We start from the raw sequence: 27,284 nt of genomic DNA, 5'->3' as shown, positions 1-27,284 counted from the left end.
AATGATCTGCTTTGACAGGTCATTATAAAGACTGCTGAGATAATGTATCTAAACTATCTATGAAATGTGTTTCATGGCCCTAGCTTGTGTTAATGCCCCTGAAGTGCCATCAGAGACGTAGCAGTTAAAGCATAGGTGAAATTTGTGCCACATACATGGTAAATTTGGTCCATTTATGAACAAGTACAGGTAAATATGTATCCTTGTAGAAAGAACTCCGTAACACAGAGCTGAAGTTAAATGGATTATTTCCGCTGACTGCATCAGAAATTCTCAATATTCTCACGGACTGTAGTGTCCAGAAATGTCATAAAATAATTGGAAATAGCTCTATGTAGAATGGACACTTGTGCGACACCAAAAGAGAAGGAATGCATTGCCCTAAAGAGAGGATTAAAGCTACTACTAAGAACACAGTCTGATTAATGACATGTGTCATTAATCCAAATATGCCTCAAAAGAGCATATTGAGAAGGGGGCTAAGCATGATTAGCTATTGATAATACTAGCCTTCAAAACTATATAAAATAAAATAAGGGGTACAATTATTAGCATGTTCCAAATATTGGAATCAATATTTTGGATGTTTGTTTAACTAGCACCACCACCCTAAAAAGTAAAATATCAAGGTCGTAAAATATCAAGATGACATAGATTTTAAAATATCAATATGATATCACCAATATTTTAGATTTTTTTTTCTGACAAAGCAAATGTAATGTTTCTCCACACATTTCTTTAAAAACCCTATAATAACATTTACCTGTTATGATAGACAACTGAAAGTCAATTCACTTGGAAAAATTTCCAACCCACAGGGAATGCTATCATATGAAAATGTCCATCATGCATTAAGCTTCTTGTATAATGAATGCCTGTAAGCCACATTTACTATGATAGTAGCATTGAGTGGACTTGAAAAATGTTGCTACAATTGACAACAAAATATTACATGACAAAAAAATTCTTAGCATAAACATTAAATATCTATATACCTGAAGGATGCCATCTAATGATGTAAATTGTATTTTAAATAAACAGGAGCAAGGGAGAAGCAAGTACGGTAGACATAATTGAGACAAACACACATAACATATAGACCAGGCATGGCCAAACTTGGTTCTTCATATGTTTTGGGACTACAATTCCCATCATCCCTGACCACTGCTCCTGTTAGCTAGGGATGATGTGAGTTGTAGTCCCAAAACATCTGGAGGGCCGAGTCTGGAGATGCCTGATATAGACCATCAACTCAACATATACATAATTAATTATAAATATATGATAAAACTAAACAGACTTAATCAAGATATCCATCCTACCTCCGCACTTTGGGATAGGTCCACTCCACATAACTTTCCCGTCCAGCAATACACAAGTGATTGTTTCAGTTCCTTGAGTTTTAATAAAGCCTTCTTCACAAATGACAGAAATTGAACTTCCCAACTGAAAATTGTCACCAAAGCGCCGTGCATTGATTGGTATACCAGGATCCGGACACTCATTGTGTCCAAAGGCTTTAAATAGAAACAAAGAGGAAAGGGGTAATATATAAGCCTTTCAGATTTCCAGATACATTAGGAAGCACTATTCAGCTCAGACTTTACATGTTCCACTGAACTCCCCCCCCCCCCCCCCAGTTTCCAGATTAAGGAAAGTCCTTTTCAGTATCTCTTTGGAATGATAATTATATGTGCCTTTTATAGGTGTTTCGATGGAATTTACAAATACAACGTAAGGACAGCTCAAAATGGTTTTCAAAACAGTACAAAATAACAACAAAAGATCAGTTTAAAAACAATTCAAAATGAAAACCTTTTCATCCAGATGGAAATTGTCTTAACAAAAATGTTTCCAATTGCTTCTGGAAACTACCAATAGTGAGCACCTGTCATATGGAATAACTGGAACTTATGGAATACATACCAAGTTTAGACAAACCCTAAGCATGGCAACTATAGAAAGGAAGTATTTTGCATTTCTATATCATCAAACAAAAATGATATAGAATAAATTTAGAATGATCCTGAGCATATCTAAGTCTCCCTCCTCGTTCTTTCCAGTGAGAGGGAAAATACGATTTTTAAAAAAAGAAATGGAACACAAAAATTGTGTCGCCACCTTAACTTCTGCCCTGTTAGTCTTTGGATATGGCAGTAATACTGAAGGCAGTTCAGATAGAAACATATATGCAGTGTATATATCATTAACTTAGTATGACTCATTATTCCTATAATTGTTTACAAGTAGGTTAGCATTTTGTGACAGTACATTGTGGTTCGAAACACATCCTTTTGATTATTGAAAGAGAGTTCAGTAAATGTCTTCCATTAACATTTTTTTTCCTGCTCCTCTGTGCTCAGATTCATATGATGGAGCACATAATAGGGAAAGTCACTTGCTGATAAAGTCAAGAGGCTTGCAGGCAGTAACAAGCTGTTGAAAAATCTGTCTTTGCTAGAGTTCATCCTTTTTTAAACTAGTGACTATTCCTGTTTCCCCAAAAAATGCACCATTTTCACCTCTCTTGAGAAGGAAAGAAAGAAAACAATGGTGGGCAGCTTAAGAAAGCTTTTGCAATTGTCTTCAGCCTTTGACAATTCAAAGCGTCTCTTAGAAAAGTCAGACCACTAGAAAGATAAGGATTTTAATAGGAAATTTTCCATAGCCAGAAGAGGCACGCGGGAGGGACTGCATTGTATGCCATCGTCCACATACTCTGATTTTTCTGGCGCCAAGGCAAAGAAATTAATAAGGTAAAGTAATGTAAAGTTACTGTTGCATTGGAGTCTAGTCCAAGGAGAAACAATGTGAGAAAAGTAACCATCATCACACAAAAATGGCAACAATGTAGACTATGCAAAATGTACAAATAAATACATATTAATGTATCAACTGGCCACTGAGTAAAAAGTATGGTTAGATTTGTTTTTTTTTTATGTGGATGCATAGGAGACTAAATTTGGGAAACAATGAATTCAGAAAAGAAAGGTTGAATGAATTCAGAAAACAAAGAGCTGAGTTTTGTTCACTGAATGGAATAATTACTATTTATTTATAAGAGTTATATACCACCTAATAACCAAGACTCTCTGAGCTGTTTACAGTTAAAAAAATACACAAAATAAAATAATTATAAAATTATTAAAAAATATAAAAATAATTACAGGAGACACCATTAATGGATAGACTTTTTAAAAAGCAGTAAAGTATTTTAAAATGGAAAAGCCTAGAAAATTCTTAAGTCTTGACCTGGTACCAAAATACCCACAATGTCAGACTGTCAGCTTGCATTTCTTAGTACAGAATGTATTGATCTGATCTTTTCTATTCTACTTAAATCAAGAGGGTTCTGGAAGCTTCTCTGTGTGAAAGAAACAAGCAGAAGGTTCATGATGATTGGGTTATTCTTTCAGAGAAGCTAAGTACGGCTGGTTTAAACTGGTTCTCTTATCTCTTTCTGACAAGGTCATGCTGACTATAATAGTAAGGCCAGAAGGAGCCTGGGTTTCATTTTCTCTTTCTATCTCTTTCCCTTCTGGTGTGGGGTTCTGTACATAGTATGCTGGTTTAAGGTTTCAACTTCTTATAAGTTATTGTAAGTTTAAGTTAAGTCTGATGCAAATGGATTTCTTATGAACAGTGCAAATCCTGAATGTACTGGATTTGTGACCATTATGCTCATTTGCCTTCAGTAGCAGTAAAGCTCTGCTGGATGAAATACAATTGCCTCTGGTCTATTATTGGGGGGGGGGGATCCTGGAACATGTTTAAGTTGTTACTCTGCTAACTATACATTGGAATCTACTCTGGATCAATATTGAGTAGACCAGGGTAGGCAACCTAAGGCCCGTGGGCCAGATGTGGCCCAATCGCCTTCTCAATCCGGCCCCTGGGTGGTCCGTGAATCAGTGGTTTTTTTGCACGAGTAGAATGTGTGCTTTTATTTAAAATGCATCTCTGGGTTATTTGTGGGGCACAGGAATTTGTTCATTTCTTTTTTTTCAAAATATAGTCCGGCCCATCACATGTTCTGAGGGACGGTGGACCGACCCATGGCTGAAAAAGGTCGCTGACCCCTGGAGTAGACTTTCCATGACACAGAGAAGCCTATCTGGGGTGGGGGTGGGGGGCGGATTGCACTAAAAAGGATGCCACCACTGAAAAGGTCCCCTCCGTAGCAGCCACTTGCTACATCACATTTGATAAAGTGAGTTCTCTGGTCTCACATCATCCTACAGCTCCCTGCATATACACACACAGATCTGCTCTGGAGCATGGGAGCATGAGAAGTAGTGTAAACAGCTGATGAGAAAGATCTAACTGGCAGGCTCCATTGGATTCAAGCTCTTCTGTGAACAGGAGGACACTGCTGAAATCAAGCCAGTGTATTTAAAGAAATATAAATTATTCTGGGGCAGTGTGTATGTGTGCACTGTTGGCTCCCTGCAAATTCAGCACAGAAATAAAGGTCATTATATAATCATATCGTATGTCTTTAACCAGAAGCACTGTTGCTTAGGATAAACCAAGGCCACACTGTTCCTCATCGTGATCCAGTCACAGTACCATTGGTACATATATACTCCATTAACTAACATATAGACTGATACACCTTGTATTCTGTACTTTCTCTCCCTTTCATGAAAGCTGTGAATATAAATACAACTGAGTCTGCAATCCTGCATAATGCTTACTTGTACAAAAGAGGACTCACAACTATATAAAACTGCAAAGGATCAGTCTGTTAATCTTCTAAAAAAAACATTTCAAATTCCAGAAGATTTTGCTGTATTTTTCAAAAGTAAACAGATTCAAAACATGTATAGATGCAAACTTCAATGAAACTTGAGAACAAAGATGGCCTACTGAAAATTAATTTATAAAGTGCCCTGGGAAGAGAAGAACTGTGTCTTAATTTGGGTCTACATTTAGAATCAGATAAACCTGGCAAAACGTGGTAAGCAAAAAGGAGGAGAATTACTAGCGGCAAACAAGCAGTTTTAAATTACAAGCTGCTATGACATACGTCACAGCTAATTTAACTTTAATGCTCTTCAATTACACTTTGACAACTTATTAGTGACAGTACTTGCCACCAGTGTCACTTCTGCAAAGAAGTAAACCTATATTATAATTAATTGCTTAAGCTCGGTTAAAAAAAAACAAAACCCCCCACAGCTCAACAGTCATATATTCTTTCAGAAAGGCCAATATAAGCAGACAACTACCCTGTTTGCCATATTTACAAGGCGCTGAAACCTTAAAATACCAGCTTCATCAGGGACAGATGAAATATCGTAACCCTGGAGGGGAAATAACACCCCAAACACCAAGCACTTAATAATCTTGCAGCAACTCTGTTTCATACAATAATCACATTACAAAGAAACAGAGCAGGAGAGCAAATGAAAATAATCAGGAAATATTCATTATATGCTTCACCCATAAACTTCATAAACTTATTTCTCTACAGAAAGATCTGCCTGAAGATTGAAGTGAGGCAAGATCCTTGAGCAAACCTCTCCTTTCAAAGCACAAAAAACAAAATGTGCAATCAGTTACTGGGTCAGAACACTGACAAAGTAGAAGAACAGGTTAAAAAATATTGGTTCAAGTATTTCTTTCCCCATACTTATGGAACTGTTTTTTGCATCTGACTAGTAATAGTTGTGGAAAAAAAATCTAAATTCTTTTTTTAAAAAAAAAAAACCATGTACCATAGAAATGGTTTGCATCCAAATTTTAATTGTGGATTAAAATGCTACTCACTGTTATATGTGATGTTGAATCCTCGACCTGACATGGAGTGGTCAGCTTGAAATTCCAGGCGCAAAATATGACTATTACTAGTGAGATGGGATGGCACTTCGGCCCCAGTAAATGTGCCCAGTATTGGAGAATCAGGAGAGTCGCCATCTTTAATTGCAAGGAAATCAAACTGAGATTCCAAGTCAAAGTCATTAAAGGAAAGATGAATTCGGCTCCCCGGGTCTGAGATGATTGTCCATATGCAGTTCAAATTATTTCCATATCCCTCTGGGTAGTCAGGAGAAAGGACAGTTCCCATTGGCGCCGTGAAGTTAGAAAGGCAAGGAACTGTCAAAAGCCAGGAAAGAAATTAGAAAAAGATATATCAGAAGCTAGTTTATACAGGCGGTTCCAAATCTACATTCCAATCTCATCCTTAAATTTCTGTTATCTGCTCATTTTCTCACTGGAAGAAGAAATGACCTTCATCATGAAAACAACAAAAAGTCCAGAAGGTTATGCGCTCACCGAGCCACACACTTATTCCAAAGCGATTGAAGCTATAAAGGACAGTTTTCCCATAGCAGATCGATGCTACAGAAGCCTTTGCAATGAATGAGACCCATTCACAACTCCGGCTCATGTCTTGCTTAGCAATTAATTCTTTAAAATGCTGAGATAAACTTTACTTGGGAAGAGACGCAACAAGGCAATTTTTCCTTTTGATAATTCTGATGGATGCACATTTGGATGGCTGTTCTCCCGACCAACCCTGGTACACAAGCCACACTATTTCTCCCCCATTGGAATAGATTTTCAGGCACAAACCCCTTTCCACAGAAGGACAACTGTAGCTGCAAATTGATTATTTTATTTTCTACTATTTTTTCAATTTGTGGGGATATCTGCTAACAGCAGAAGCAAGAGGGAAATGGGGCAGTTATATTATACTGAAATCACAGTAGGTCTCATGAGTTATCAATGTCCAGCAGTCCTTAATCATTTGGTACTATTTATTTTCACTTTTAGGGAACTGTTCAAATGAACAATTCCACACTGAGCACATTAACAGTCAAAAGCTCAATGTTGCCATGATAATTTGTAGCTTACAAATAAGTATAAGAAATGAAGTAGGACCAAAATAGTTTTCAGCTTTCCTTGTTGGCTCAGACAATATTTCATACCTAATACTGCTATTTTACTAACCCTAATGTAATTTATAATCTTGGTTGAGTGATAATCTTGTGTTTATGTGTATTTTCTTACACACACACACACACACAAACTATACACTATACAATGTATTACATAAATGGTGAATTCAGCTCTGCATAATATTAATACTTGACAGCCAAAATATCTCTCTCTATGATTATGTATGTATTAAAAGATATTCATGTATAATTCATGGTGTGGGGGAAGGATATGTAAATAATTTAAATGCCCTTGATTGCAATTCAGCCACTACTATCTTCGTGAAATGCAACGGGCTTCTAAAAATTCCTATAAAATAGAACATAAGAAAGATAAAATGCAGATATGAAGTATACTTCTTTTGTGTGAAATTACAAGATGGCACCATGAAAGCACCCAACAGCAGCCACCATTCTGGATGAAGACAGGCAACATTTACTTTTATTGGAACAAAACTTTGCCCTTAGAATATAAATGGTAATAGCATTGGAAAAGTGTATATCATAATTAAAACAGGGTTTTAAAAAATAATAATATGTGCTGTCCTAAAATATTTGGAATAAATATGTTTATACTCACAAATGCAGATGGGTATGTTTGCTGACCACTGGTTATTTTCTTGACAAACGATAGATTTTTCTCCAATAAGTTCAAATCCAAACTGGCACTCAAACCTTAACACATCACGATTGGAAAATCCATCCCCTTCTCTAATGCCATATAATGGAGTTCCAGGATCCCCACAGCTTTCTTTTTCAATCTCTGTGGAAATAGCAGATAAACAATTTACTGCCCAAGAAGCAAATTAAATAGTCAATAGTCATTCCTCCAAAACTAAAAGGGTGGTGGGAAGACTGTGAGGATATAAACTGAAAACTGATACATAAACTAAGAATTGCTAATGAAATCTCTCTCATTTCTAAATGGTACACAATCAAATATGGGAGAAATACGTTTCAGTCTTTTATACAAAAAGTAAGATTTAGGCACTCCCAATTCCCAGTGTATTTTTATATACACAATTTTCAAACAATTGTTCATATGGAAAATACTGTTGATTTTTGTTACATTACCGGTAATTGAAGCATATTAAATAGATCAAACCAATATCTATCTGTTTGATTTGGACAGGGTCAATTTCAAAAATCTCAGATTTTCAGTTCAAACGAAGTGCTAACGCTGACTTCAAAATACGGTGTCAGGTTTCTCAAGAAAAACCACAGCACTATAGTCTGTATCTGTCATGGGCTGTCTTTTCCCCCAAGCACATTCGATGAGTGAGTATGACTAGGCTATTAATAGTGATCTAAGAAAATATAAATTACCCTTGGCCAAAATATTGTTTAAAATATATTGCACCGTGACTTATGTATAATTCAGTTAATATTATGCACCATTGCTATACAACAGCCTTTGTCAACCTGGTGCTGTCCAAATGTTTTTGGACTACAACTTCCATCAACCCAGATGGGAATTATACTCCAAAATATCTGGGGAGCACAATGTTGTCAAAGCCTGGCATAGAATATATGTCCAATGCATGACACCCCAATGTTTACTTCCTTGCAACAAACCAATGACTTTTGTTTGAGTGAGACTTGTTGAAGGATATTTAGTCAGCTTCATGTCTGAACAAAGAATTTAATTGCCTCCGCCGAAGAAAAAAAAGGTCACTGAAACACTAAAGTCCGCATGATCATGTAAAGTTTATCAGATGAAAAAATGGTTACCAGGTATTGCTGCAGAATAAAGTTCTGTCTGTAAGTATGCATTAATATGGCCTGATAATAACCCAAACGGTTGTGATCCAATTTATGTTTAGAACAACAAAAACTAAATATATTCAGGGACCAGGGAGGTTTCAAATAGTCACTTCAAGCAGACAATGGGTTAAGCACCTTATCTGCCCTACGAAATCTCCTGGCAATTCTCTACTCCTAATATTCTCCTCCCAAAGCTGTTTTATCTTTAAATAAATTAATAAATAAATAAACCAAACAGCATCAGGAGCCTTTTGCATGCATTTGCATTTTAAACTTGTAGTTTGTGAGCCCCCTAAGCTTCTAAACTTCAATAATCGTTTGAAGCAGAAACCTTTGAATCAAAACAGTTTGAGATCTCACATTTTTCTCTTTCACTCCTCGTGATCTTCTTAAATCAAAGAACATTAAGTATTAGGAAATCTCTTCACATTACGCCATAAAGAAAAAAAGTTGTCAACTTTTCTTTTTTTCCTCCGACAGAACCAGCTCCCTTTGAAACATTGGGAAATTGCCCTGCAGTAGGTCAGAGAATGACTGATGTCTAATGTAACTCTCTTTCAAATCATTTATCTTTGGAAGATAGGAACATGGAAAGCTGCCTTATACTGAGCTGGACCATTGGACCCAGGGCCAGACGAAGGGGGGTGCGGTGGGGGCGGAGGGCCCCAGGTGTCTTCGCTGAGAGGGGTGACATTTGGCCTGCCGCCCGCCCGCAACCCAAAAGCCTACCCTGAGCCACCGGGGGAAGGGGGAGCTGCGTTGCTTTGCCGGCGGCATTTCCCCCTTCCCTCTTCATTTTGACAGCTGGGGGAGGCTTGGGAGTCATGGGAGGGCGGCACGCTGAATGTCTGCTATCAGTGGCTTGCTCCGCCCCCATGGGCGGCTCGCTCTGCCTCCAGCTGCAGGGTGCGTGCGCCGCTCCATGCACCCGAGCAGCTATCCCACACCTTGGAGGGCACCCTCTGTGCCCCGCCCCCCTCGGGAGCATGCCCCACCCCCTTTGGGGGCACACCCGTCCTGGGCAGCATGGGCATATGCCCCGCCCATAGCTGTCAAGCGTCCCTTATTTGGCGGGACAGTCCCTTATCCTAGCGCCGCTGCGTCCCTTATTGATGATGTCCCTTAAATTTCCTGGGTTTCAAAGGAAGCAGCTCCTCTCCCTCCCTCCCTGCTGGCCAAGGAGGAGGGAGGCTCCAACTGTGTTGCTTGGCTGCGTTGCTCACCCAATAAGAAGTCAAAGAACAACTGGGGGGGTGGAGCTTGCATGCCTTGTGCTGATCAAATCGGCTGTGTTGCCTGGGGACTCGCCTTTGCTCAGCACTTCCCAGAGGAGAGGTGACGGTGGTTTTCCTTGAGGCTTGAGGCTTCGTTTGGCTGCTGGCTGGGCTTTCTGCCTTTGGCTCGGAGGGGCTCAGAAGTTGAACATACCTGTGCCCGGAAAATCCCATATTTTGGCTGCTGATCCCTTATTTTTGAGGCTGCTGGTCCCTTATTTTCAAATCTGTAAGTTGACAGCTATGTCCCCACCACTGATTGGCCCATGTAGTTCAGTACTGTCTACACTGACTGACAGCAAGTATCCAGGTATTTCAGGCAGGAGGCTCTCTGAACCCTACCTGGAGATGCTGAGGAATGAACCTGGGACCTTCAACCTGCAGAGTTGATGCCCTACCACTGAGTCAAGGTTCCTCCTGGGTGTAAGTAGCAGCAAAGGACCACAACTTTATTTTATGGCTAAAGTAATTTGAAAAACACACTTTTATGAAAAGACATAAATAGAAAAGATTTATTATTATTATTATTATTCCGCAGCACGATATAAAAGCAGGAGTAAGAACTACACTTAAAGATTTCCCTGAAGTTGCTGAACATGTATATCTTTAATACAGTGGTACCTCTGGTTACGAATGCTTCTGGTTACGAATGCTTCAGGTTATGAACTCTGCTAACCCGGAAGTAGCTGCTCCTGGTTGCAAACTTTGCCCCAGGATGAAATGTAAATTGCGTGCCGGAGGAGCGCATGTAGCGGGAGGCCCCATTAGCAAAACTGCACCTCAGGATAAGAATGGTTTCAGCTTAAGAATGGACCTTCGGAACGAATTAAGTTCGTAACCAGAGGTACCACTGTATATTAGAGAGCTCCTTCTCTATATTTGGCTTTGTCTGAAAAGTCATGAAAATGCAGATACTGATCTATAATCTGGTATGCAGATGACTAACAGTACAATCTTAGTTACAGATAGGTAGACGTGTTGGTCTGCCATAGTCAAAACAAAAAAAATTCCTTCCAGTAGCACCTTAAAGACCAACTAAGTTAGTTCTTGGTATGAGCTTTCGTGTGCATGCACATGAAAGCTCATACCAAGAACTAACTTAGTTGGTCTTTAAGGTGCTACTGGAAGGAATTTTTTTGTTTAGTACAATCTTAATTATGTCTACTCAGATATATCCTACTGAAGTCCTTAACAAAAATATTTTAAAAACCATCAAATAGACTGGTATTACTAGTATTCTTGTGCCGGTTATAAAGCACAATAAATAATACTGTAATGATTTGTAACACTGCCATTCTACTAAACCTGTTGTTTGTCTTGGAGGCAACTTACTCCTACATCGGTAAGAAGTATTTACATAACTGGAATAACATGAGACAAAACTTAGTTGTATGGTATAGATAGCTTATCCTTGGTTCTGATCCATTCCGAAATAGACAATACTGGGATTGATGGATACAGTGACACTAATAAATGTTCTCAATAAAAACAGAACTCTGTAAAAGGCAAATAACAGGGCAAGTTATATCAAAATATTTCAAAGTTTAGAGGCATGGAGAAATTGGATTTTTTATTTTTTATTTTGTTGTCCTTCAACTACTTGTATTAATCTCAGAGGGCATGCATAGTGTGTAGGTGACACACTTAAGCTTCAGGGAAACAGGATGGTCATTTGCTATACAAATGCGTTTTGACATAATATCACTAGATTCAATCCCTCAAGAAGCAACTGCTCCATCTAGTTCCTTCTGTCTAAAGAAAACAGGTCAGACTGTGAACATCATTTGGCACTGGTTACAACAGCAATAAAAAGCTTGCTGCAAATCAAAGGGGTGTGGAGAATATGGGGAACTTCTGCATATTTCCCATCACCAGAATTATAAATAAATACCTGTAAATTACAGTTATTATAAAATGATATTTTAAAAAAACCTCTGTATGTGTTTCAACAGCTGTTGAAGACAACCAGCCACCTGTATCAATTAGTAGCCAAAACATGCATCATCATTTGCATAAGAAGACACATCCAGACACTTTATTGAGTTGGTTGAGCATCATGACATAGGTTGGATGATGTATATCCATGGGTATGGAAGACTGCTTACATGGGTAAATATTTCTTGATAGACCAATAATAAAATGCGGTTTTCAAAATCCTCTATTTCCATATGTTACACAGGATGAAGAGAGTAAGATTTACATAAAGGAGTATGTACAATAACTGAAATAAAGATATGAATTGTAGATTCATCTGTGTTTGCAGCCCAGTGGGTTACTTATTATTAGTTATAGGCAATCAGCCTACACAATACAAAATTAGGTAACTATTGGTCCTAGTCTGCGGCCTATGGACTATTGATTGGTCAGTTGTTGCTAATCGCAAGGAGAGTTGAACGAATAAATGGTTGTTGGTTTTGGCAGGCCTAACAGGCTGTTTTCAATGTGAATTGCTAAATCCTCTCTCTATGAAGAAAGGAATCCCCGCCCAACAAGACTGGGTAGGACCTGGCAACACACATCATGAAGTGATTGTTGGTTGGTTGATTGATTGATTGATTGATTGATTGATTGATTGATTGATTGTATGCCTGTGCAAGCTTGCAGCTCGTTTGCCAGCAGAGAGTGAAGATGGACTCCAGAGAAACTGGGCGATCTGTTTGTCATGATTGATTGGGAAGGTGGGGGCAGAGAGATTGAGAGAGAGAAGGGTTTTTTTGGTTCCAGATTTTCTTTGGGGAGTGGGTGCAGCCCCATCTGACCAAACTAAGAAACAATGCCTACAATCCACCACACTAACACATGGCCTTCTGTAACCCACTTATCATCTGTCTTCTTATGTGCTGTCATTGGACACACTGGAAACCAAATTTGTAATTAAGCAGAGAAGGAAAGATATGGATTCCAGGAGTTACATGGATCAGCTAATGAACCATATACAGCATGGGCTTGACTTCACAATTTTGTTGGCTCACTTTTCTCTAACAACCCATATGGCAGTTTTGCCAAAGTTCCCTTAACAATGCAGGGGTACCTTGGGTTACATACGCTTCAGGTTACATACGCTTCAGGTTAGAGACTCCGCTAACCCAGAAATAGTACCTCGGGTTAAGAACTTTGCTTCAGGATGAGAACAGAAATCGTGCTCCAGTGGCACGGCAGCAGCAGGAGGCCCCATTAGCTAAAGTGGTGCTTCAGGTTAAAAACAGTTTCAGGTTAAGAACGGACCTCTGGAACAAATTAAGTACTTAACCTGAGGTACCACTGTAGTTACTTTAAAACATTAAAATAGGCCAACAAAATTGATATTATATACAGTACTTATGTATAGTATGTATCTTAGTCTTCTGCCTTGCCATATTAAAGTGTGAGGCAGGAGGTCTGTATGATGTTTCTAACTATGAAGCTGTACCAGTGTGCTGCCTTCTGTTTTCTGTTCCATTCTGTAACTATTTGATAGATATTTCCTCATGATTCTCAATTGAGTCTATTTCTGTGAAAGATAGCATCATCACCTAGCCATTTCTCCACAAGAAAAGGAATGAAATCCACTTGTGACTGTATCATTTTGATGGAACATCGTCAAGAGATTCCACGGCTAAGGAAGACTGTTTACAACCCTAACATGGAGACAGCCGCTTGATCTTGCTATGGCTAAGGGCACCTGAGCATCAACCCTATTTAGTTTACAAAGAGAAAGGAATGTTTCTAAAAAGACTCAAGACAAACTGGCTTTAAAGAAACCCAGAGGAACATATGGAAGAAAAGGAATAAAATAAAAGGACTTTAGCTGGCAGAGCAAACAAGAAAGTAAACAAAATAGCCCTTGAAGGGAAAAAAAACTTGGGAGTTATTTAGACAGCTACCAGACGCATCTTGCAAAGGGGGCAGCTTTCGTTACAAGAAATGTTTACTGTCTTTCAGTGGCGAGGGAAAAGTATTTAACACAGACAAGGGGGAAAAGTCAGGCTGTTTATCAGGAGTCATTTAACCAAGGCCCAAGAATCTAGTTTATATGATTTATGTTCTTATACAAACAAAAGCCAAATTACGATATCAAAGTTGGGCTGACCATGGTCTCCATTTTTGCAAGACTGTTCATCTTTAGATGAAGCAGGGGAAGTGGGTGGTGAATTTCAGGCAGGTGAACAAATTCTAATATTTTTGTGTGGCAAGGTACCTTCATATACAAAGTAGCCAAGGTTTATTTGCTTGATTGAAAGCCTTGCCACTGCTTCAGGTGACACTGGCACTACTCTACCTACCAATGCTGCAAATTGGACACTTGATGGACATGCTGACATGACCAATCATGGTTGGCCTGTATTCCAGACACCAGAGCCAGGGAAGGTCCATGTGTACAACATAGGGACAAGGGTAGGATGGGACACTCATTGGTTTTCCCCTCCCATTCAACAAATGCATGTCCAACAACATTTCTATCCACCAGCCTCTTTTAAATGGCAATTACTGTTTGACACCCAACAACCACTGTAATCACAATTTCAAGGAAACCATTTACTCTGATTTTTAATCTACATAAAGGTACCAAAGACACGTATTGGAATTTATTTGCTGTATGCACTTCATGCCTGCAGTAAAGATTCTAAGGACTCTGACTAGGCAGAAAGTCTCACTGGAATCAGTAAAAATACATAGATTTATGCTGCATTTCATACCACACTGGCATGTTGAATTTATAGATCGCATACAGTGAGTGGAAGTTATACGAAAAGGTAAATGAATAAATTCCAACATTGCTGGTTTCAAAGCTGGGAGCTAGTTCACAGTTTTTCTCAAGTACTACTAGAAATAGGTTCAGTTTGCGTACGGATCCACATAATTTGCACTTCCTCAACAGATATGTGTAACACAGATAATCTTAAAAATGCGCACTTCTCTGAATTTTGTGACAGTGTCATCCAATAAAAAAATGTACCCCCCCAAAATACACATATTAGAGAAACCTAAGTGGACATAGCAGTAAAAATAACATAGAAAACACTTCCAAAAATGTGTTTATGAATGTGTTTTAACATAAATGAAGACAAAAATGTGTATAAATACTGATGCAGACTTTTGCTATGGTTATGACTTATAAACCCTATATGGCTTAGGCTATCTGAAGGACCACATTCTCACATAGGAACCTGTCTGAGCGCTCAGTTCTGCTGAGGAGGCCCTTTTTTTAAGTCCTCCCACCTTCACAGTCACCCTTTGTGTAAAATTAATGCTTATACTTTTTCATATTTCTCAATTTAGCAGTATTCATTTTTATGCTCTGTACAATCTAGAGAACTCAGATAAAGTTAATAATGCTGATGATGTTGCTTTGATAGTCTGTAGTCTGCTATTCAGAAATTCCAGTGATAAAGCAACTCTTCATATGAACCTACATTCCTTCAGGTATTCCATAACAGTATGCAGGCAGTATTTCTGCTGCTGAAAAGAACAGCTTAAGATCTATAGATCAGAGTTTCTGCACATTACTTCCTGCAGTTTAATGTAGTAGAAACCATGGATTCATTGATAAGGTGAACTGATAAACTGATGAACTGAAAAACTTCACAGGGGAAAATATTAACTTTAAATTTCACCTCACATCTGTGCATAGGAACCAGAAGTGAAGAAAAATGGACTCAAAAGTGAAAAGGACACTTAAAACACATCCTAAATTCTTGAGTGAATATAACGCCCTATAGGTGTGATTCCTAAGAAAGTTCCAGATGAATAAAATTTCCTCCACCATCTGCCTCTTTTGAAAACAGTCAATTAGTGACTTAATTGACTTGGCACCTTGTACAGTGTAGTACACATATGCTATGCCTTATCAAGCGATTCGCTTTGCACTAAGTTATACAAAAGCTGCCTCACAGCTTTGTGACTATTTCATTTTACAAACATGTTGCAGTTTGAGAAAAGAAACGATGCCCAAGGGTTAAAGTCTTCTCTGTGCTGGATTATGAACACATTCCTTCGGTAGGCAACAATGCACCATACTGGCATACCAAATGTTATTTATTACTTATTGCTCTCCTTATTGTGGCTTTGTTTTGAAAGCCTGGGGGAGGACTGCAAAGACATCAGGTTGCCTTTAAGGGGGAATGTGAGAAAGTTACTTGCGATGCGAAAGAAACATAATCTGCCACCCCAATTTGTCTTCTTGTTCACTTTAAAACTTTTCTTTACTCTCTCCTTTTATATTCACAGGGTTCATCTTATTCAAAAACAAATCTTACATGGCCCCAACCTGGAGGCTTGAGTTACACTTACGTTTCATTTATATCAATAGGATCTCAGTTGTAATATAGTTCCAATTTTTAAAATTGAGTGAAACTCTTCCAGAGGACACCAATGCATTTGTCACCAGGCCAGACACAATTGATATGGTTGTATAATAATAATAATAATAATAATAATAATAATAATAATAATAATTTATTATTTCTACCCCACCCATTTGGCTGGGTTTTCCCAGCCACTCCAGGTGGCTTTAAATATGTAGGTTTATCCATTGAAATGTAATATATGTTGTAGCTCATACTTAAGCCTTGACTAATATTCCATATTTCACTCGTTTCGCTTTTACTTGGTGTCTGGCTTTGGGGAATTGACTTCCTCCCCTGTGGCCGTAAATAAGCAGATCAAACGAAATGAAATGCTTACCAGTTAGTTTATTTAATAAACACAGTGAGGGACAAAAGAAAGTGCTCCCAATTAAGGCTCACACCCTCTCTGTCCCTATTAATCTATGTCACTCCTACATTTTGTAATCTGAGCTTGTACCCTCTGCGTTTTCAGTTCTGAGACTTTCTGAGCTCTTCTTGACCTGGGGGGGGGGGTGGAGGAATGCTGTCCAACGACTATGAATCTGTTAACGCTCTCTCTCCCAGTGTTTCTTCTCCTAGCTGTTCCCTATCCAGTATTTCCCAGCTTCTGCCTTCTGAACTATGGAAACCACTATTCCAAATCTATACTGTCCTCCTGCTCCTGGGAAGATTCAGGATCTGGGGGAGGGAGTGGCTCCCACCATTCTTCCTCAGTGCAGCCCTCCTCAGTACAGTCCCTGACAACTGGTCCTAGAACAAGGGTGCAAATACTAGGCATATTCAAGTTGACCCAATCCAACCCTTTCACATGAACAGCACCACTTAAAGTGTTTCCCAGCATGAACAGGTATTATTTTCAGAATGAGGGTCACATTCTCTTCTGTGCAAACGTACAAAGGCCACATGCTACTGAGAAGGAGGTATACGCACAAATGGATGGAATAATAAATAGAACTTTTGCCTTTCTACTGTAGGCTACTTTCTAGATATGCTCACACATGCCTTTCTGCCTTTAACCCAGGTTACCAGGAAGCATGATCAGATTTCAACAACACATTCTCACCGAGCCAAGGCTCTCAAGGATACACTAAATAAAAATTACAGCATTAAAAAACAATCTGCCCACATAACTGCCCATGTGCAAGGGCTTCCTATTTTTTCTACAAAGTCAAGATTTAATAGTTCTCCATATCTACAAAGCATTTCCCTGCTTATTTAAAAGAACAGAGACTTGGGATTTCTCTGAATATGCAACAGATCAGCTTTAAAGGAGGGGGTGCCTTTTAAAATATTTTGAGGGATCTGAAGCAATATTTCTCATACTCTCTTGACACTGTTTTCTTCCTCATGAAAATGTGGGTTTTATTAGTAGCTATTTGTAGTTAAATGTAGTTATTTGTATGCAAAACTCTTTACAACTGCCTTTCAACCTCTGTAAAGCATCATTTGCAATTATGATAATGATGATAAAAAAATAATAGACTAACTACAAAAAAACCTTGAAACCCACTGCTAGAGAAATATTCTCTATTATGAAATGATTTATCTGTTTGAGATTACTTATATTTAGAAAGTAACATTGAATGTGTGTAATCTATAATAAAGCATTGCAAATCCATCAAATATATGCAGAGTACTTTTCCACAACGAAATAACCCCTCATTGTTCCCAGCTAAGAAAAATATATATATTCATACATCAGGGTTCTACATTTAATTGACAGCTTTCAGAATGTATTTGCCATCTAAATTATTTTATAATCAGGTTAATGACTCCAGTACTACTGTTGTGATGTCCTTTGTCAAACTATTGCGTTCATGAAACCGCTTTGTATTTCCTGAAATGGAACTAAGCTCTTATAGTTGTCCAGAAAGCACTGTCTCATAATCACAGGTACAACGAATTCTCAATGACACTATCTGCCTTCAGCAGATGGCAACCGATAATCTAATCTGAAATGTAAAAAATGTGCTTGGCATTTTTAGAATAAACAATTCATTACAGGTCACTACTGATTTATGTATGTCCACTTGTTGAGTGACCACACATGCATGCATTGTGGTGGCCCAGAAGTAGCTGGAAAAGGGGACATAATGGGTGGTGGTGAAATGGGGGCAGGGTGGCGGTGTCAGGAGCTCATCCAACTCTCGAGTAGGACCCTGGCAGAGATACATGCCCGACTGGCATGTTCTCTCCCACCTAGTCCATCGTTCGGGAGCTTCTAAAGCTTTCTTCTGCCCAAACATCACAGCCACCGATGTCAACAGACACCGGCACACTTGGGGATCCGCAGAGTCTTTGCAACTTACGTAACAGACCTCAGCAACTCAGCATTTTGGCTAATCTGCTTTATTTACATATAAACACAAATGGAGCACTGCAACATGGCTCCCTCTCTTGCTAGCATCAGACAGCAAAGAAAGAACAAAGGACAATAGTCCCACTTCATGGAACACAGTAACACAAACATCCTGTCTCCGTCACTTCCCACTCTGTGGAGTCAAAACATACACCGTCAGAGACAAAAATCCCATGACTGCAATCATGGAGCAGAAATTCTAACAGGGGGCAGAACAGGGTGGAATGGGATAATAACAATAACAATAATAATAATAGGAATGGGATGGAGGGAGGGAGCTTATACGTGCGGCACCACCATGTGACCCGGAACGCTAGAGGGTTGCCTGTATTTCAAAATGGAGACAGCATGGGGGGGGGGGAAGCACTAACATTTCAAGACTGTTTTTTCATCATTAATGTGATAATTAAAATACCAATGGGTTATACCCAACATTAGTAATACTCAGAGCAGACGCAATGAAATCAGTTGACTTAAGTCTATTTATTTCAGCAAGTCTACTTTGAGGCTGAATTCAGACAGCATTTTATTCCTTCTTCAAAACATTGCTTTACTTGCTCATTTTTTTAAAAAAATAATCACGTGATCTTTCACACAATGTAAAATAGATTTCTAGAAATATTAGTTTGCTTATTTCCATGTTAATCACTTCAAGAAGGGGGGGGGGGGGATCAAATTGCAACACCATTAACATAGAAAATCACAGGAGCCTGGTGTGGATGAAATTTGTGATGGTATACCAGCAGACATTTCTTTCACATTGTTTAAAATTTAGTGTATTGATTCCGTAATACAACCAAGTAGTACAGTGTTAAAACAGCATGGGGGACAAGATGGAACCCAGCACCAAACAATGTGTCTTCTATTTTCTGGAACAACTCTGAATGTAGGAGTAGAAGTACAGTGACTCCAATCCTTAGGTGCTCCATGAGGATATCATGATAAATGGTACTGAAAGTAGCTGAGAGGTCAAGAAGCAATAGCAGTGCCACACTCCCATCATTCTTCTGACATATTCCAGGGTGATAAAGGTGACCTGGCCTGAAGCTGGACTGAAATGAATCCAGATTATCAGTTTCCTCCAAATATAACTGAAGCAGGGCTATCACCGTCTCAAGCACCCTGGCCAAATAAAGGATATTTGACACAAGGGGATAGTTGCTAAACACTTCTGGGTCCATGGAGAGGAAGAGAGGATGCACCATGGCTTCCTTCAAGGCAGATAGTACCCCGTCTTCTAATGAAGCATTCATCACCCCCTGACCCCCTGAGACAGTCCTCTTGGCTTAGCTCTAAGAAGCCAAGATGGGCAAGGATCAAGAGGATAGATAGTTGGCCATGATTCTCCAAATTCAGCTGAACATGGTCAGTGCAAATGTTTCAGCATAATATTTCTTAAATGATTTTAACGCTATGTTGTTTGTTGTAAGGAACTTGGCATATCATTTTGCAACAGAGCTATTACGGATCATTAGACCAATTATCGATACTAATGACGCACTCTGAATTTTATACCCCTTGCCATACTGAAGCCTGAATTCTATAAGAAAAAATGAAATTCATTTTGAAGTACCTCAAATAAAGTGGCTTCAGAAATCATATATTTTGCAGGTTTCTGTGATGTTTTAATAGCCTGTTAAGCCTACTTGTATTTAAGTTCAGCTCCTTAATATCATTTTCATTACCATGTAATATCATTTCATCATGTTTATTTCTTCTTTCCCTTGATATGTAAGAAAGCTGTCATACCTCCATGAGTACCCATTAAATCTTCTGGCTATCAAAAAATAAGTGAGAATTCTGCAATGACTGAGATTAGCAATTAAGTAATGTTAAATAGTTTGCAGGTGCTAACTTGCTTATTCATGTTTCTTATGATGCTATATTTAAGATTCAGAACTGTTCAGTGAGAAGACCCAGAGCATGTCACACTTTGTTTTATGGCAAGTTATTTATTTTCAAACTGTAAATATTGTACCTGCTACATTGCTTTCTAACTGCATTAAATAGCTGTAGGATGAATAAAGGAACAAGTTGTTCCAATTCAACTTTCTAGAATATTAATTAAATAATAAAATTTGTGAATCGTTAAACATCACAAGACATTCTTTGCAACTGCTGCTGAACTGAGTCTCTCGTCCCTACTAGGAAGATATCCCCAGATTAAACTTGATTGCATCGTCAGGCAATTGGATATTTTCAATATCTGCAGCATCTGTTAATCAGCAGTTCCGAAACATTTTCCACCACTGGGTTTCTGTTTTACCTCTGTGCTGTGAAATGAGCAGCATTAGAATCCAGATTATTCCAACATCTGAAACCAAAACTGGGTATGAAAAATGTTTGTGAGATGTATGTGAAGCTAGTGCAGAGGGAATCACTGATCTTACCACCTGGTGTATTTATGTTGTATTAGATTTGAATGTTCAGTGAAAATAAATAGTACTGCTATACTCTTCAACAATATTACAGAAGGACCAATTTACCCATTGGCAGGAATGTTGGATTTGTTCCACTGGTGTGTGTGCACTGCACCCAAATATCTGATGCGTAACTTCTTCCCCTCCCATTAAGCAACACTAACCCATTTGCTTGGAACCTAGCATAGCAGCTCTGTCCCACCCAGGGACAGGATTGTTGACCAAAAAAAAATATACCCAGATTTTAACTAGGAAAAAATAACAAAGTTGAAATTTAACCAGGTTCAGTCTATTTTCATCACATCAATCGCAGTGTATCAATGCAGCTAATGCTCTTGCAGCACCAACAAGTCTCTTTTCCCCTTGGAATTCTTTAAATAGGTTTTGGTCCACTGCTCTGCATTGTTGTTCTTGTTGTTTAATCCTAGCAGTTTGATATATTTGACACCAGTCCCTTGCATAGGGGTAAAATAGCACATACAGATGATTTTAAATCCTGAAAGAGGTGTAACAAAACACTGTATAGACTAAATAAAATTCCATTAATTTATCATGAAGAGTTTCTGGATCATGAATTGTATCTATGTCTTTGCAGAGAGAAAGTAGGAGCTGAGAATCATGAGGCCAGGGCCTGCCAAATTCTAGTCTTAGTAGAGCAGTGGGAGTGAAGGAGCATTCAAGCCCATCTCTAGCAATCCCTTTTTTACAACTACAAAGAGCTTTCTTCTCTTAAGGAATGATGGAGTGGAGTGTATTTAATATTGTCCCCCTGATTCACCAACTTGTTTTCAAGACTGGCTGCTCTGAGAGTTGTGTTCCTGACTTAAATTTTGTCACTGGTCATCCATATGGCTTTTACACTTTGAGAAAGGATAAATTTCTATACCCATAACCTTCTAGCAACTGAGAGAGAAATATAACCAGGTAGACTGTACAGGATCAATAATTCACATAGCCGTTTACAAGGAAATCCCTGAAGTCCCTTTCCACTGTTCTCTCAGTGCCTTCACAGAAATGCCATGGAGAAGCAATAGTCTTATTTCAAATAATGTTTACTGCTCATGGATCATGGAGAAAACAGTATATGTCATGGCCTGGTATGGAACTTACTTATCTCACAGCACAAAAGAAATGCTCTCTGAATTTCTGCACATGCCCTTTACACACCATTCCTTTTCACTCCATTTTTAACCCCGCAACAAAAAAGAAAGAAAGAGAAAGAATGAGGGTTGTATCCCATGTTATTCATTCAATGAGCAAGCCCACTGGAATTTATAGACCTAACAAACATGGGTCCATTAATTTCAGTTGGTCTACAAAAAGTGGAAATTAGCTGGCTACAACCTTGAAAATACAATTTTATTAGCTAGGCACTGGTAACTTCCACAAGCATAACCTAATATACAAAGGCCAAATGTGGACAACTTCTGACTTGTGGAAACTGTTGGGAAGAACCTGCCAGTCCTCAACACTGGATCTGCAACATGCTGATCTGCATCTTTCATCACCTTCCCAGTCGTAACATGACAGCTCCATTCCTTAGCCAATGGGCCATTATTGAAGAAGGTAACATCCCCTTCAAGGTGGCCAGGTTGGGTTAGTGGTCATCACCCTTCAGGTGCCTCAGACCCCTTGCTGAGCTATCACATTCCTGCTCAGTCTTGATAAAAATAAAATAAAATATCCAATTAGCCCAAGTATGAAACAGTACAGAATGGGTGCCGAAGGTGTCCTAAACAGCTAATCAGAAACCATTCAAAAATATCCTGATCATGCCCACAGTTGTAAAATAGATGATCGCTTACTGTTACACAAAAATAAGTGGATAGGTCTAAAAGGATTATGACGGTTTCCTGCTTGGTAGGGGGTTGGACTCGATGGCCCTTGTGGTCTCTTCCAACTCTATGATTCTATGGTGTCACACCACAGTAAGTCAGATATTATTTGGCAAAATGAATCTGATGATGCTGTGAATATGCTTGTGTATTCATCAACTTACCTTAAGTTCTCTATATTTATGCTTTTGTTAGCTTCAGTGCTTTTTTTGTAAAAAAAAATGTTTAGGGGTACTCTCATTTTCCCACTCATATTGAAATACTGCTCCTCAATGAAGCCAAACTTAGATTCACAAAATGTTTAGGGGTATGTGTCCCCCTGCGTCCCCCCAGAAAAAAAGCACTGGTTAGCTTTATACAGTGGTGCCTTGCAAGACGAAATTAATCCGTTCCGCGAGTCTCTTCATCTTGCGGTTTTTTCGTCTTGCGAAGCACGGCTATTAGCGGCTTAGCGGCTATTAACAGCTTAGCGGCTTAGTGGCTATTAATGGCTTAGCGGCTTAGCGGCTTTAAGAAAAAGGAAACAAACTCGCAAGAACTCGCAAGACGTTCGATCTTGCGAAGCAAGCCCATAGGGAAATTCGTCTTCCGGAACGAATCAAAAAACAGAAAACCCTTTCGTCTTGCGAGTTTTTCGTCTTGCGAGGCATTCGTCTTGCGGGGCACCACTGTATTATATTTTTAACACAATCAATTGTAAGCTGAATGATTGAGTGACTGGATCAATGCTAGCTCTGCTTAAACTGCTGAAAGCTATTGACAGCTATTGCAAACAATCTTTGCCTTTGAGAATTCAAGTGGTTAGCTACCTTTCTTGGAAGTTTCAGATCAAAAATACATTAATTGGCATAGTTAGGGCAGGGTCTTCTAGAAAAGGCAATAAAGAACATCTTGATAAAGCTGGAGATCCTTGTAATTATGATGTCAACTTGCCTTTTGTTTAATTTTGGGCAGGGGGGAAAGAGAAAGAAGGTCAAAGGGTTGAACAAATACAGGCAAGAAAACAATACAAACTCGGAACAGATTGGAGAACCGGGCCAAAACTAACCAAATGAATTTAAATAGGAATAACCAGCAACACAAATATAAGATGAGAGATACCTGGTTTTACAAGTAGTACAAGTTAAAAGCATTAGTAGAACACAAGCTTAACAAAAGTCAACAGTGTGATTCAGCAGCAAAAAAAAGAGAGAATTAATGCTATTCTAGGCTGCATCAACAGAAGTATAGTGTCCAGATCAAGAGAAGTAATAGTCCCACTCTATTCTGCCTTGGTCAGACCACACTGTGGTCAGGTGCCCAGTTCTGGGCACCACAATTTGAGAGGGATATTGGTAAACTGTAATGTGTGCAGAGAAGGGTGACCAAGATGATCAAGGGGCTGGAAACGAAGTCTTCTGTGGAACAGTTAAGGGGGTTGGTATGTTTGGTCTGGAAAGGAGGAGACTGAGAAGAGATATGATAGCCCTCTTCAAATATCAAAAGGGCTGTCACACTGAATATGTAGCAATAATGTTTTCTCCTGATCCAGATGCTGGAACCCTAACCAGGAGAGTATGACTATACATTAGGATAATAAGATGCCCTTGAAAATTATGTACACATAATAAAGTACAACTCCACACACACACACACACAAAAAAAAAACAAACAACAAAGCAAAATGGGCCTTCCCGAATTTTCTTTCTTTAATATACTCTGGTTTCACCTCAGACTGTAGAAATCTTTTCTTTAGTTTTCCTTTTGTAGACTGAAAGCCAAGGATTACACTCGGGTCCTTTTAGGAACATCTTTGATAGCTTATAGTTACCTTTGTAGTTAACTTTGAAGCCAATTGAGCCCACACTTTCATCAGTTTGAAGATGAAGCCACATCTGATTGTTCATGCTGACAATTAAATCTGGTACGAAGCTTCCCGTTAACCTAATCATAAACAAAATAAAAATCCCATTAGCTGGAAATTGTCTTCAAATAAAGAGATATTAAAAAGGCAAGAAAGAGATCTTGATTACAGCACGCTAAGGGACTAGAACATCACAGCATTTCAAAAAGTCATCAGGAGAGATGTTACCAATTGAAAATCTGTACAGCTAAGTAACAGCATGATAATAATTTTTATCTATTTCTTGCAATTGACACTTAGGGTTAAAAAGAAAGCTGTTCCGTTTGAAAAGTAAAAGCTAGTTTTAATGATAAAATTGTAACGTCTGGATTTTTCTCACATTATTATAATATTACCCAAGAGATTCTCATAGAGCTAGAACTTGTGGACATCCAGTGAAGCTGAACATGGCAAGATTCAGCACAGATAAAAGAAAGTACATTTCCCAAGGCAGCAGTGATGGCCACCAACTTGGATGGCTTTAAAAAGGATTGGATAAGTTCATGGAGGACAAGGCTATCGATGCTGCTAGCCACAATGGTTACGTTCTAGCCCCACAATCAGAGGGTTCCAAACAAGTTGCTGGAAACTGCACTCGTGTCCTGCTTGCAGGCTTCCACAGACATCTGGTTGGCCACTGTGAGAATGGGATGCTGGATTAGATGAGGCATTGGCCTGTTCCAGCAGGTTCTTATGAACACTGAAGGATGGTGACAACCTTATGAGGGCTATCATCCTGAAGGTGGTCAACATACTCAAGAGTAGAAGGTGGAACTGCCCCAGAATGTGGAACTGCCACCACCATGCCAAGTGTGCTCCTCTGGGCTCTGTCCCTGCCCATCCCTACTAACCATCTTTGCTTGTTCTCACAAAGCCCTTTGATTCAACTCCACTTCTGAAGGCAGCTCACCAAGCCAAACTCTCTTTCCCTCCTCTCTGCAGCCTTCACTATCCATGAAAACACTCCACTGAACTCCTGGACAATGGGGGTTATGTTATGGGACAGAGGTTGGAGGGGGGAAATTCACATAATCAGGCATCAGAATCTTACAATAGACAAACAGGATTGCACCAAAGGTTCCATCAAAAGGGCAAGGTTTGCAGAGATATATGAAGGAAATGATTTTGTAAACCCATTTGAGGGTTTTTTGTTTGTTTTGTTTTTTTTTTACAATCAAGCTGTGTATAAATTGTATGAAATAAATAAATAAAAGTCCTCTAGGATGCTGTTCCAACCACAAGAGATGGAAAGAGGGTAGTCGAGCTGAACATCAGGAGACAAATGATATGCAAATTATGTTTGGCTTCAACCTCAGATTGAAACCACGATTACGTTTTTTTTTTTAAGAAGTCCTATAGTTAAAGGGTTGTTCTGTCAAGATAATGAACACATCGTTAAGCAGCAAACATGATGCCACTGAATCATCTGACTCATACAGGAACAGAATTCCTAACAGAGGAATGTTTATTGAACAGCGAATTTTATCTATGATCTGAAATGGCTCTGTGATTCAAACTTCCAGCAAAAGCAGATGGAAGGTTTCTAAATGCATTCCACAGCGCAGGGATCAGGAATCACAGCAGTACCTGCTTTGTTATGGAAATGTGGCTTTTTGACCAATATACTGTCATGTCAGGCTAAATTTCATTCATACCAGTGGGTGTGATGTGACACAACAAGTAACACCATTTGGGCAACATCGCTGCTGCCTGCCGCACCCTTACCACAAATGCATACTGCTGTCCCTCCCACAATTACTCCATGAAAACACCAGTTAGGAAAACTGGGGAATAGAATAAGCTGCCATGTGAAGGCTCCACATTGTTCCTTTGTAGCTGTGACTATGCCTTGCCCGCTCCTGTGACATTAGGAGGCTGTGGCTGCTTAAAACATCCTCACAAGCCGAATGCTTGTTCTGCACTACTACCACTGGGCCAAACCAACCACTGAACTGTAATGAAAGGCAATGCATTCCTAGTGTAGTTAATATCTTAATTCAGACTTCTTTTGTACAATATAAGAAGCAAGAGTTCTGATGTGCCTCTGGCTTTCTTCCTATCATCATCATCATCATCATCATCGTTGTTGTTGTAGTTTTCATAATGAATTATACACCACCTTTCTTCAAAGCACAGGTGACTTACAACAATAGTAATGGAATACAAAATAAGGTAGTGCCCTGATCTATGGAAGAGAGGGGGCTTTGTGACTGTACTGTGGACTTCATCTATGCTCTCAGTACCATGAGCACAACAGAATTAACACAGCTGAAGACTTCCAGAGCTGCAGATAATTATTTGTCTCGACACACTTCCCTGATCATCTTAGATTCTCTTTCATATATTTCACATATTCTGTTTTCAAAATCTTGATACATATTCCCAGGTGGAAACAGTAAAAGCTTCCTGCTCTTATATATTCATAGTAGATGGTATTTTTCATTTAATTGGAACATCTATTGTGAATTCGCTATTCTGAC

The 27,284-nt window shown here is 39.0% G+C and overlaps 1 protein-coding gene across 3 annotated transcripts in view; it reads right to left on the bottom strand.

Annotated features, from left to right (window-relative positions):
• CSMD3 (CUB and Sushi multiple domains 3) overlaps nt 1-27,284 on the bottom strand; it is a 601,007-nt gene that overhangs the window by 213,711 nt on the left and 360,012 nt on the right. For all 3 annotated transcript variants that reach the window (XM_028736265.2, XM_028736266.2, XM_028736267.2), the window contains 4 exons: nt 24,733-24,845; nt 7,525-7,707; nt 5,773-6,099; nt 1,323-1,517 (listed from right to left, as the gene is read on the bottom strand). In XM_028736265.2, coding sequence (XP_028592098.2) covers nt 1,323-1,517; nt 5,773-6,099; nt 7,525-7,707; nt 24,733-24,845 — 818 coding nt within the window. The remainder of the gene's footprint in view (nt 1-1,322; nt 1,518-5,772; nt 6,100-7,524; nt 7,708-24,732; nt 24,846-27,284) is intronic.

This window comes from Podarcis muralis, chromosome 8 (genome assembly GCF_964188315.1).
Source record: "Podarcis muralis chromosome 8, rPodMur119.hap1.1, whole genome shotgun sequence".
Classification (NCBI taxonomy): domain Eukaryota; kingdom Metazoa; phylum Chordata; class Lepidosauria; order Squamata; family Lacertidae; genus Podarcis; species Podarcis muralis.
This window is presented reverse-complemented; position numbering and strand designations above follow the sequence as displayed.